The 12476-nt window shown below is 51.0% G+C and overlaps 2 protein-coding genes across 6 annotated transcripts in view; one reads left to right on the top strand and one right to left on the bottom strand.

Moving 5' to 3' along the window:
* The window catches only part of Tmem91 (transmembrane protein 91), an 11725-nt gene extending 8495 nt beyond the window's left edge, over nucleotides 1-3230 (top strand). Inside the window, exons 1-4 of one of the 5 annotated variants that reach the window (XM_010623341.2) lie at nucleotides 38-183; nucleotides 1007-1243; nucleotides 2181-2330; nucleotides 2889-3071. In XM_010623341.2, the coding sequence (XP_010621643.1) occupies nucleotides 142-183; nucleotides 1007-1243; nucleotides 2181-2330; nucleotides 2889-3047 (588 nt within the window). In that variant the 5' untranslated portion in view covers nucleotides 38-141 and the 3' untranslated portion in view covers nucleotides 3048-3071. The other 4 variants (XM_010623342.2, XM_010623345.2, XM_019207382.2 and 1 more) reach the window with 4 other exon arrangements.
* Nucleotides 3231-5164: 1934 nt separating this feature from the next.
* On the bottom strand, nucleotides 5165-12244 carry Exosc5 (exosome component 5). Its single transcript, XM_010623337.3, has 6 exons — nucleotides 11962-12244; nucleotides 10784-10897; nucleotides 10201-10322; nucleotides 8375-8515; nucleotides 5919-6008; nucleotides 5165-5369 (listed from the first exon to the last, which is right to left on the bottom strand). The coding sequence occupies exons 1-6, from the start codon at nucleotides 12107-12109 to the stop codon at nucleotides 5277-5279; spliced, it is 708 nt and encodes a 235-aa protein (XP_010621639.1). The 5' UTR covers nucleotides 12110-12244; the 3' UTR covers nucleotides 5165-5276.
* Between the last annotated feature and the right edge of the window lie 232 nt (nucleotides 12245-12476).

Consider the following 12476-nt stretch of genomic DNA (forward strand, 5'->3'; position numbering starts at 1 on the left):
GGGGGCCTGAGCGATTGACCGTGGGCGGGAGCTAGGGGAGGAGGAGGCGGGGGGGTGGTGGCGCCGTCCCTCCCCAGAGTCCCGGCTGTGGAGAGGAGATGCAAACCTCTGGCGAGAAAATTGGCCCTATGGAGATTTGGGATGAGCCGGCAGGAGGTTGGGGGGCCCCTCAGGGGATGTAGGGTGAGAAGGCTGTTCCGGTTGAGTGTGCCCACGAACGTGTGTCCTGGGGTGATTACTGGTTGAGGTGTGCAAAGAGGGTAAACCAGGTGTCTAGAGAGCAGGCAGGTGTGTGGGGTCGCAGGTGCGAGTGGAGTGGGGAGGGGGCTGGACCCAGATGCGTGTGTGGGGAGGCGTGCAAGGCAAGTGATGGGAGATGGGTGTGTGTGGGAGGGAGCCTGTGCAGGTGAGGGGGATGTGCGTGATTTCCGATAGTGAGGACTAGGAGTGTGTGTGCAACGAGCTGCTTGGGATAAATGTGTAAGAAGGTTGTGGCCTGAGAGTGATGTTGTCTGGGGAGGTGTTCAAGGACCTTCGGGCGGATGAAGGTGTGGGCTGGGGGTGTTTCCCCAGGTGAGGCTGTGTGGACTGCGCCTTGGCAACTCAGTGTGCAGGGGGGGACAGGTGGGTGGTGGCGTGAATCAGAGTGAAGCTCTGGATGTCACGGGGCAAGAGATAGGTGTGTGTACTTAGGAGGGGTGGTGAGCCTGGATGGGGGGATAGTTCATCGGGCAGGTGTGTAAGGCATAGTTTGAAATAAGCATACAACAAGTATGTGGGGGGTTTCGCTTGAAAGAAAACCCCAGAATTGAATGTCCAGACTCCTGAGTTCTCTTCATAACCTTGGGCCAACCTCTTTTATTCTCTGGGCCTTACTTTTCCCGTCTGAGAAATGGATCTGAGGGTCATTGAACTCGCTCTTCTCTGCCTGAGTCTCTCTCAAGTCAGGGGATGGTTGAAGGTGAGCCTGTTTTTCAACCGGTATTTGTCTTCCCTGTGCCCCCAGGAAGCCCATCAGAGTGTTCCCCCGGCCATGGACAGCCCTAGTCTTCAGGAGCTTCAACAGCCTCTCTTGGCAGGCACAGCCTGTGACCCCCCTGCCCAGAAGCCTGGCCAACCTGAGCTGGGGGCCCCCTTAAGAGAGACAGCCTTTGCAGAGTCTCTGAGGGGTTGGCAGTCCCCACCACCACCTTTTTCCTCTGTGAGTGCTGGCCTGGGGGAGCCAGAGCCTCTGGACCTTGAGGTAGGAACAGCAGGCTTCGGCGGAAGCCAGGGGAAAGGGCTGGGGGGTGCAGCCAGCTGTGGCTAATGTTTAGCAGGCTGGCAACTGGAAGGACCTGTCTTAGGCTTGGAACCTCTTCCAGATGGGGTCGCTGGGGCTTCAGGTTATCTATCCTTGTTCCCCTGGTTTTCTCTCCGTCTTTCTGACTCATCGTCATTGCCTGGTGTTCGGCTGTTTGTCATCTCTCTGATCTCTGACTCCTCTGTTGTCCGCCTCTTCTCTCTCCAGAGCCCATACACCTCTAGCCTGTGGATCCTGGTCTTTTTTCACCTTAATGTTTTTTGTGTTTTGGTTTACTTTTTCATATTGGAGGTTGAGCCCAGGGAGCTATGAGCTACATCCCTGTTAAAAAAAATTTTTTTTTTTTAAATTTTTACTTACTTATTTAGAGAAAGGGTCTAAGTTGCTTGGACTGGTCTCAAACTTGCAATGCTCCTGCCTCAGCCTCCCGAGTACCTGGGATTTCAAGCATACACCACCGCACCCAGCTTGTAAGATTGTTTACACTTTTCATCAGGGATCTAGTTTTCAGCAGGCAGGTTTGCCCTAGCAATTTAGGACACTGGGGCATTTTATAATCTCCCTCTTTTGGGAGGTTCCCACGCCTGATGTTATCTGTCTCCACTTCTGGTTTTTAAACTCAAGAGATTACAAGAAATTACATGAACCTCTTGAAAAAACTCAAAAACTTTTGAGCGTGGCTGGGTATTGTTGGGAGACAAGGCCCACAACTTCCCTTCCAAGGGACCCAAGATCTAGGCAGGCTCACCACTTTACCTCTTAGAACATTTTCGTGCCTCTCAGGAAGCCCTAGAGAAGTACTGGCCTTGGTTATGGGGAACAGAGCAGTGGGCAAGGAGGGAAGATGGAGATGCCCACCTAGGCCTTCTGTTCACAGGATACGACATCCAGTGACAGTGACTCTGACTGGGATGGGGGTGGCCATGTCTCCCCGCTTCTACCCCATGACCACCTTGGCCTGGCGGTCTTCTCCATGCTGTGTTGCTTCTGGCCTGTGGGCATCGCTGCCTTCTGTTTGGCCCAGAAGGTCAGTCTGTATATGGGGCCGGGAGGGTACTGGGCATAGAAGCAAAAAATGTTCCAAGGAAACAAAGACACAGAGTCCAAGAGGAATGTCATGCCCAAGGGCAGTGGAGAAGAGGATGGAGAAAAGGATCCACACAGAAACCTTCATGGGTAAAATGAGGCAAGTTTCACAGAGCCCTGAGTGACAGTTAAGAATCTGAATTCAAATTCTGGGTCTGCCATCCTTTGTAAGAGTTTGGGCAAAAGCTACTTAACTTGCCTTTCCTCCTCCATAAGATGGGACTAATTTCCACATTGTGGTCATTGTGGAAATCAAGTCAGTTGTAATAGCGGGCTATCTGAAGTAGCATGTTTTCATTAGTTACCCAGCATCTCTACTGCCCAACTCAGCCTGATCCAATCCATGGGAGGCACTCTGTGGCTCTGGAATAAGCCAGTGAATCAATGAGTGAATGGTTGTCGGGTTCAGGAGGCTCAGGAAAAGAAAGGGTCTGGGGCTATGGGACACAATTCAGGGATAAGGGGACGCCTCGGTCACCGCTGCCCACTGCCTCTACAGACCAACAAGGCTTGGGCCAAGGGGGATATCCAGGTGGCAGGAGCCGCCTCCCGCCGCGCCTTCCTGCTGGGGGTCCTTGCCGTTGGCCTGGGCCTGTGCACATATGCAGCTGCCCTGGTGACCCTGGCCACCTACCTTGCCTCCCGAGACCCGCCCTAATTGCCTCTTCGGCCCCCACTGTGAACCCAGAGGCCGGAAGCCGGGAGCACCCATGGGCAGAAAGTGGAGAATCCTGGTGCGTGATGTGGCGGCAGGAGCAGCAGCATCGCCCAGAAACCAGCTGGAGACCCCTTCCCTCCCTGGCCACAGCAATGGGAGAAATTAAAGATATCCTTGCAGCCAAACCCGAGTCTGTGCTGTATTGGGTGTGTGTGTTTGTGCATCTGAGACCCGGAGGGGCCAGCCAAGGTGACAGGTGCGGCAGGCGTGAGAACTCAGCTGGGAGGAAGTGGGTGTGGCACGGTGTGCCATGCTTTCTCCAGGTGGGAGGGCCTCGCTCCTCCTCCTGCTCAGTGTGATCTCGGTCCCAGTAACTGGTCTTCCAGCCTCGCTTCTCTCATGTGCAAAATGGGGTTGTTGTTCTCCACACTCCGAGTGGATGGGGCCTAAATGCACCCTACAGGTCAACAGCCATCTGCTGCATCCCTCAGGCGACTGCACTCAGGCAACCCTAACCAACAGGAGGTAGGAGCACCGAGGGAGAACAGGACCTGGGCTCACCTGAGGTTAACGGCTCTCTCTGCACCCCTTGGCCTCTATTGGCTTCACTCAGTGCCAGCGGCACCCTCTTCTTGGGGGAGAAAAATAGCTCCAGAAACTCAGGCAGTGCAAGGCCTACTTCCTAGGATCCCTTTCTCCTGCCTGGGGCTGCGGCCACCATTCAAGTCAAATGGGCCTCGCTTGGCAAGGACAAGACTTTCAGGAAACACGCAGGCACCAGGGGGGGGTGAGACATCAGCACAGCACACAAAGGAGCCATCACTGAAGGGGGCCAACTGTCAGAACAGAGAGGTGCACATCAGCTCAGTGTTTAACACCATTGTGACCATCTCGCTAGAAAATATTGTCCTGTCCCCCCCACCTTAAATGTTCCTCTGAGCATCTAATGAAGCGTAATCTCAAGCTGAAGATATTGCACTTTTCCCTCTTGGTTCCTGGGGATGAAGCTGTTTGCCACTGGGGCTTCTGCAAGCTAATTCAAGATGTGAAGCAAGAAGCAGAGGAGCTGGGCCAGGGATTTAGCTCAGTGGTTCCGCAATGCCTGCTTCGCAAGGTCAAGGACCAAGTTTGAATTCTGATACCCCCCAAAAAAGCAGCAGAGGAAGTGATGCATGAAGCCCTGCCCCTAGTGTCAGGACTGCAGATTTCGCCCCCTTGTGGTCCAGCCCTGGGACACTTGCTCTTTGCATTTGGCCCCTGCCCACTATGGGCCCTGGGAGGTGGGGAACAGTCCACCTGAAACTTAAATGTGTCCCCCTCATATTTCTAAACACTCCTAGGGGGTGCTACCACACCTGAGTACCAGGGAGCCTGGGACAGGGAACTCCCAGTGTGCCAGCATCTCCCTGGTCTTTCTCTCAACAGCAAGGAACTGGGCTCAAGTGGGCTCAAGTGGGACCTTAGGTCCATGACCAGTTAGCTGGTGACCTCGAGCAGCTAACTAGCTTTGGAGCTTATGTCCTCATCTTCAAGCAGGGACTGTAAGAGCCTTACCCCATGGGGTTAACAGGCTGGCTACAACAGTACTCAGGGCCAGACCCCTCCTGTGGCCCAAGGCCCAGTGTTCAGGCTGTGCCTCTCCCCCCAGACTAGCCCATCTCTTCCTTCTTGCTCACTCCACATGAACCCCAACAGCTGCCTGGCTAGCCCCTGACCCATGAGGGCTCTGCCCCACGTATCCAAGAGCTCCCTCCCTTTCTTCCTCTCAAATATTACCCAGCCTGCAAAACTCCCTGGCTTGGGCCATATCTGCCCTCCCCAAACTGAGCTCCTAAACTCCCGTTTCCCACTTATTTTTGCCGTACCATTTACCATCATCTGAGGAATACCAATTACTGTTCACTGCTCCTGAACATGGGGCTTGGGTCTCTTGTTCACTGGATTTCTCAGCGCCCAGTGGGGCCTGACACAATAGGTGTTCAGCAGGCAGTGACTCATTCATTCAGAACATGTGAGCTCCCTTTAATGTTGTCCTTATGGAGAGGTGGGGGTCATGTGCCCTTGGATCAGGGACCAAGGCGGTGGTTCCTAAGCCCCCTTGCCCAGGAACCACAGCGGCTACAGGACTGGAAGCTGACATGGGCACATGGGGACAGAGAGCCGCTGGCTTGCTTCAGGTCGGGGCAGTGGGTGGGTGGAGGTGGGACGGGCGCCCTGCCCCAGCCTGCTTCAGCTCTTGGAATAGCGCCGCTGCAGTGACTCCCGGTAGAAGCGGAAGACATGTTGTGAGGCAGTCTGGGCTGCAGCCAGGCACTGCTGGAGCTGAGAGGAGAGAAGCTGGTCGGTGCTGCGGACATTGCCCTATACGCAGCCACACAGACTCCCAGAGCCCCCAAACCTACCATCCCCTCTTCCCATCTCAGGTGAGACTGGTAAGGGGTTATTTCATGTGCACTGGAGAGACTCTCACCTTCCAGGGGCACGGAAGCTCAGAGCTCATAGAACAAGAGGCCCCCAGAGCTTCACTGCCATATTCTTGGATTCATAGAATGGCCAGGTTCTGGGGACCACTCGGCCCACTTCTACACTCTACAGACATAAAATTCTGGGCAGGTCACTAAGCTGGAATCTGCTGCTGTGCCTCCTGCTTTCAAACCATACTCCCCTCTTTTCTTCTCATACACTGAGCTTCCCTCCACAAAGGTTTCCACAGCTACAAATCTTGAAAACTCCCTCTTTTACAGATAGGGATGTAAGGGAAGGGTCCTCCCTAATCCTCTAGGCATGCAGCAGAATTCAGAATTGGGACAAGGTGTCATGTCATGGTGGGAGGAAAGGTTCTGGCTTTCATCCCTGTCCCCACACAGGCACCTCAGCATCAGAATAGATCCCCTTGGTGTTAGACATCAGCAGCTTCCGGTCCACACTGTCAAGAGCAAAGGTCAGGACTGCCCGGGCCTCCTAGGAATAAGAGGGAGAAGGTAGTGAGGAACCTGGGACCTTCCTCTCAAATAAAACCCAGTCTCGGGGATGTTTCAGAACTTTGGCCTAAAGACTTCACCTTCCCATGGTCTGGGGCTCAAGTATCAACTGTAGTTGTTTGTCTGCACACTACCCCATTCTGGGGAATGGCTCCCTACCTCTCCTTTGTAACTGCTCCTCAAGCCCCTCATTCTGGCCGCAGCATTCCTGCCCCATAGGGGGAGCCACACTGCTGGTCATTTACCCAGTGCCACTCTGCCTCCCTTCCAGGCTCTCTGAGGCCCAGCCTTGAGGCCAGTGGACTATATTCCCCAGATTCCCTTGCCTTTAGGTTCTACCAGTAATTGGTGAAGACCAGGAGAGTTGAGCGAATCAGCCTGGTCCTCACTGACAGAGGCAACTGCCTGAGTAGGTGTGGAGGTGAGGTGGACTCTGCAGTTCCGCAGCCAGGAAAGGCAGGACAACTTTGTGCATTCAGAACCAACTGCCATAAGCCACGTGTGGTGGTACACACCTATAATCCCAGCACTCGGGAGGCTGAGGCAGGAGGATCTCTGTGAGTTCAAGACCAGCTTGGGCTACAAAGTGAGTTCCAGGTCAGTCTCAACTACACAGTGAGACCCTGACTCAAAAACAAAACAAAACAAAATAAACAAAACAAACAAACAAAAAAACAGAACCAACTGCCATAATGTTTCCAATAGCACTGGGCAGGAATCAGCACACAGGTTCAGCCTGGGGCCAGCAGAAGTTTTGGGTACCATCCCTTCTTTCTGTTTTGCTTTTCCAACTCTTCCAACACTGTTTCTACTGATCCTCTGCATTAAACCCCCTCTTGTCCAAAGTATCCCAAAGGGGAGTGCAGTCTGGTGCAACCACTGTGGAAATCAATATGGAGATAACTCAAACTAGGATTACAGGTTCCATTTGACCCAGCTATTCCCCGGCTGGGTATCTTTCCAAAAGAATTAAAAGAATCATACCACAGCAATATATGCACCCCTGTTTATAGTGGCACAGTTTAAAATAGCTAAAACTTGTAAACAGCCCAACTGCCCATCAGTTGGAGACTGGATAAAGATGTGGTTTTCTGTAAAATGCAATATCAATCAGCCATAAAGAATAAGAAACTAGAGTCATTTATAGCTAAATGGATGCATACTGAGGCCATCCTCTTAAGTGAAATAAATAGGACACACATGTGTAAATACCAAATAGTTTCTCTGGCATGAAAAACTAAAAGTGTAAATAAGGTTCAAATTGTATAATGATAACGTGAAATAGGAAGAAAAGAGCTAAAAGAGTAGGGGAAGTGGGAAAGGTAGGGGAAAGGAAAGAAGGGAAAAGAAAAAATAGAAAAGGAAAAATAAAAACAAAGTCTTGTAAATAGGGAAGAACAAAGGGAGTGAAGGGAGGGCAGGGGTGTGGGGAAAAAATAAGAAACAAGATACATCATGTAAAGGTAAAAGACCCCAAAGATGAATGTAATGGTACTGTATACCTAAAAAGTACCAAAAGACTTTTATGGGGGAAAAAAAAAGTATCCCAAAGGTTATCCCATTTTCCTGACTGGTTATGACCAATGTGGTACAGGGCAGAAAACAGCCACAGAGTAACAGCCTTGGGATATTGTGAACTGGAGCCAGTAAGAAGAAATCTCTTGCCTTCCACTTTGCTTTTGAGCCTTTTAGGAGGGAAACAGAACTGGAGCTGATGGAGCCAGTCCTAGCCTCGGGAAAGATGCTGGCCAGAGAAAGCCAGAGAAAAATCAAACATAAGGCCAGGGATGTAGCTCAGTGGCACCGCTCCTGCCTGGCAAGCACAAGATCCCAAGTTTGATCCCCAATACTGAAAAACCCCACAAAACAAAAAACTAACATACACAATATAGTTCAATAAAGGAAAATTAAAAAGAAAAAAGCAGACAAAGAAATGAAGCAGGGAAATGGTGTGTGAAATCCTGATTCTAGCTAGACCTCTGCTCTTTCAGAATATGGTAATGAAAGCCAACAGTCAATACATTCCTTGTTTGGCCTACACAAGTCTGAGCTGGAGCCCTAGCACTTGCAGCTGAATGAACTCTGCTGAAGTAAAGGATTACCTACCAACTCAGGCTGAGGTGCATGAGCCAAATGACTAGCAAAGAAATGAGGCCTAGGGCTGGAGATTTAGCTCAGTGGCCCTGTGCCTGCCTGGCAAGCACAAGGTCCTGAGTTCAATCCCTGGTAAAAAAAAAAAAAAAAAAAGAAAAAAGAAAAAGAAAAAGAAAAAGAAATGAGGCCTGGAGGGAGACCAGGAGAGCCCTATGGCCACAGCCCTTCTGCCACCCTGTACTTCACACTTACCTTTTCTTGCTTGGCTGTGGGGTCTAGCACCAGGGTCCCATCAGAGTCCAGGGCACAGGTGATGCCACAGAAGAGAGCCCGCATGGGTATACCTGCATCCACCAATGCCATGCAGGCAGCATTCAGGCAACAGGCCAGGAGCTGAGCACCACAGGAGCAGTTAAGAATAATGCCTACTGTGGGGCTGGAAGGCAGAACACATCCATGCCTATCTTCCCCATCTGATGCCTGTGGCAGACGTCACAAATCAATCACAGAATTGCTGAGCTGAGAAACAGCTCTGGGATCCAGGAATCCTGCCAGGTGTGGTGGTGCAAGCCTATAATCCCAGCACGTGGAGGGCTGAGGCAGGAGGATCGCTGTGAGTTCGAGACCAGCCTGGGCTACACAGTGAGTTCCAGATCAATCTCAACTACACAGTGAGACCCTGTCTCAAAAAAAAAAAAAACAACAAAAAAACAAATAACAAAGGAACTCCAATTCCATACATGGCCTTGCTACCTCTTAGCTCATGAATTCACTAAGTGACTTATTCTGAGTCGCATTCTTCTTGGTTACACAGGGCCACAGTGTTATCTAATAGACACATATTAAATACATACCAAGCTTCTGCAAAACAGGGTCAGAGAGAGGAAGAAACCTCCCAACATCACATGGCAGGAGGTAATGGCAATGCCAGACCCAGTGTAGGAATTGCTGTTAGCAGGCAGCCACTATACCAGGCAATGGAACCGCTACTGCTCCTGCCCCAAGGGGTTCACAGGCTTAGAATCAGTCAGCCGGCTCTGCCTCAGTTTCCTCATGTCTCTCCCAGGCTTAGTAGAATGGACAAAGGCTCTAGCTTTAAAATCTATCAGTCCTGGGCCAGGGATTTAGCTCAGTGGTGCCACCGCCTGTCTCTCAAGCACAAAGACCAGAGTTCAATCCCTGGTACCACAAAAAAAAAAAAAAAAAAAAAAATCTATTAGTCCAGCTCTGCTACTGACCCTCTGTCACTTCCTCTGAACTTCAGTTTCCACTTCTTGGGGAGCAGCAGGTCTTCTCTCCTCTCAGTCATAGACTGCCTGCCACGTGCAGGGCCAGGTACCAGCAACTCCCTCTGGAAGTGCCCATCAAAACCTCACTCATCCAAGGGCAATGGGGAAAAAATAAGAACCAAGATATATCATGTAAAGGTACAAGATCCCAATGATGAATGTAACTGCACTGTACACCTAAGAAGTACCAATAAATGTAATGAAAAACAAACAAACAAACAAAAAAACCCTCACTCATTAGGGCTGGGGATTTAGCTCAGTGGCACCAAACCTGCCTTGCAAGTGCAAGGTCCTGAATTTGATCCCCGGTCCAAACAAGCAACCTCATTCATCTAAACCACAGTGATCTTTCTAGCCTTAACTCCTGAGCTTGTGACCCAGCTGCTCTGCCTGCTGGGAGCTCTCAGCCCAAGAACCTGAAACCCACACTAAGGAACACAGTGGAAGTCAAAGGCACACACACTAGAGTCAGGCAGGCCTGGGTTTGAGGCCTACTTCTGCTGCCTCCCAGTGTGGGCAAACTATTTCCCTCTCAGGGCCTCACTTTCCTCATCTGAAACAGGAACGTAAGAACATTCATCTCCCAGTGTACTCTGCCTCTACAGCCAGATGGTTTGGGCTTAAACAGGGCTTTGTAAAGGCACCTGATTTATGTGCTGTGAGGATTAAATTAGTATGTAGAAGGTGCTCAGAACACAGAGCAGTCACAGGGCATATCCCAGGTGCACCAGAAGGGAAGCCATCAGGAGGTTAGGGACCACTTCTTGGAGGCAGCTGGGGAAAGGATACAGAGCCAGCATCACTGACGACCTGCAGCACCACTGTGATAGAGGTGCGGGGGTGCAGGGCTCCTAGTACCACGGCTTCGCACGTGTTCCTGATTAGTCGTTCCCGACTCTTCTCAGCCACGCCTGAGGAAATCAAGGAGAAGTTGTCAGACTCTTTGCTTCCACCCAGCTCGCCCTCACCACCTTCACTTGCCCCACCCTCTGGAGGAAAGCCCTCTGTAAGGGGCCTACAGACTCAGCCTGAGATGGCACAGGACCTGCATAGGTGATAGGATTCACAGTGGGAAGCAGGCAGGGTTAGACTGCTCCCCACAGCCACTCCAAACCTAGTGGACCCAGATGATGGGCAATGAAGAAGACAGAGTGAAAAAGCAGGTTCATGAGAAGCAGGGGCATGGAGATGAAAAAAAAAAAAAAGTAACAAACTGAGACACAGAGGTGGAACGCTGGAGAAAGAGACAAAAATAGCTGAGGGGAGATGCGGGGTGGGGGAACAGGAGAGAATAGGGACAGCGAGCAGGCAGAAGGGAGCCAGCAAGGTCCTGACAGCCTGGACCTTCAGCAATTTATCCAAGTCTGATTACCAGGCAGCCCAATCTTCGGCCTCAGGATCACTTCGAGGGTGGCCTTGTTGAAGATCTCTTTGCTGACCTTCACCTCTGCAGGCCCGTACACACCGGCAAGGACCGAGGTATCACCTGGTGAGAGAGCAGAGGAGGCCTCAGCCATACCTTGCCTGCTTCTGCGCCCAATGTGCAGCACTTAACAGTGTGGGCGCTCTTGCCATTTGTTGGCAGTGATTCTTCAGGCATCTGCTTTACTTCTCTGCTTCTGATTACTCATCTGTAAAAATGAGGTCAAATGAACTAACAGTGGTATCTCCCTCATAATGTTCTTGTAAGAATTAAATGACACAATTCGCTTAAAATACTCAGGGCCCTGGTAAACACAGAGCACAACCAATAACTTTAACGGGAAGTTCTCCCCGAAAGCTAACTTTCAACTTCTTTTTCCAAAGCTTCCTCCAGCCTAGCTCTTTCCCCAAATTCTGCAGCAGTCCAAACACCTGAGAAAGGGATCTATCTCTGCTCAATTTCCCCAGAGTGGATATGAACAGATGAAGGGAGGTAAGACCTGGGAAATAAAAAGCCCTCCCTTCTAGTCTGGTCGTCTCCACCTGGCTCTGTAATTCCAAATGATTTTGCTAACCTCTCTCTGGGCCTCAGTTTTACGACCTGAAAATGAAGATACTAGACTTCCAAGTGAACAGTGGCTCCCAAGCTTCTCTGACCATAACTACCAATAAAAAATACATTTTACAGCATGAACCAAAACTCACACAAATTTGCGTTAATGAATCCAAGGGCACCAACAAACAAAAAGCCCGATTCTACCATTATTGCTTTGAGGTGCTCTGACGTTTCCGTCTCCAACCCATTTTAAAAGAATGTTGGGCTGGCGGTTTAGCTCACTGGTTCCGCCGACTGCCTCTCAAGTGCAAGGACCCGAGTTCGAATCCCCGATACCAATAAATAAATGAAATAAAAGAATACTAGTTGAGGGCAATAGATACCGCTTGGTGGTAGAATGCTTGCTTAGCTCGCAGGGGCCTGGATTCAACTTGAAAGGAAGAGGTATGGGTCCGCGCTATTTAAAAGTATCCACCTGGTAAAAAGTTTTTCATCACTTTAACCGTTCTTCAAAACACGTATGACCCAGGTAAACATGGCTCGGGCAGAATTTACCTGGATTAAGTATTTACCTTGCAGGAAAGCAGCAGAGCCATCTGGCCGGGACAGTAGGTTCTGTTCACAAGCAAAGTGCCTGAGGCTGCATCCAGGACCCCGAGGGCTAGATTCTACTCCAGTCTCACTGCAGACCTCGGCGGCAATATGCATCGTCCCTTCCATTGCCCCACGTGCCCCACGTGCCCCACGTTTGCCGCGTGCAATCCTGACTACCTTCCGCCCAGCTACCCGCGCTTCCTTGTGGGCAGATTACCCAGCGCGCATGCGCCTATTCCCGGGCCCGCAGATTTGTCCCCTGCACGTGGCTCAGCATTTGTCAACAAACCGGCCCTGCCCACCCCCCACCTCCCAATTCTGGCAAGGCCATTGGACAGTACAGAAGAGGGGGCGGGCCTAGGCATGGACTCATTCTACTCGAGGCCCCCGGGTCCTGAACTCTTGACGCGCTGATCAAGTTGCCCTTTTCTTTGCCTGTTAGAGACGCTAATACATCGAAGGGACTGGGGTAATTTAGGGAAAGGCAAATTGT

Source organism: Fukomys damarensis, unplaced genomic scaffold (genome assembly GCF_012274545.1).
Source record: "Fukomys damarensis isolate Sample0158 unplaced genomic scaffold, DMR_v1.0_HiC HiC_scaffold_19, whole genome shotgun sequence".
Taxonomy (NCBI): Eukaryota; Metazoa; Chordata; class Mammalia; order Rodentia; family Bathyergidae; genus Fukomys; species Fukomys damarensis.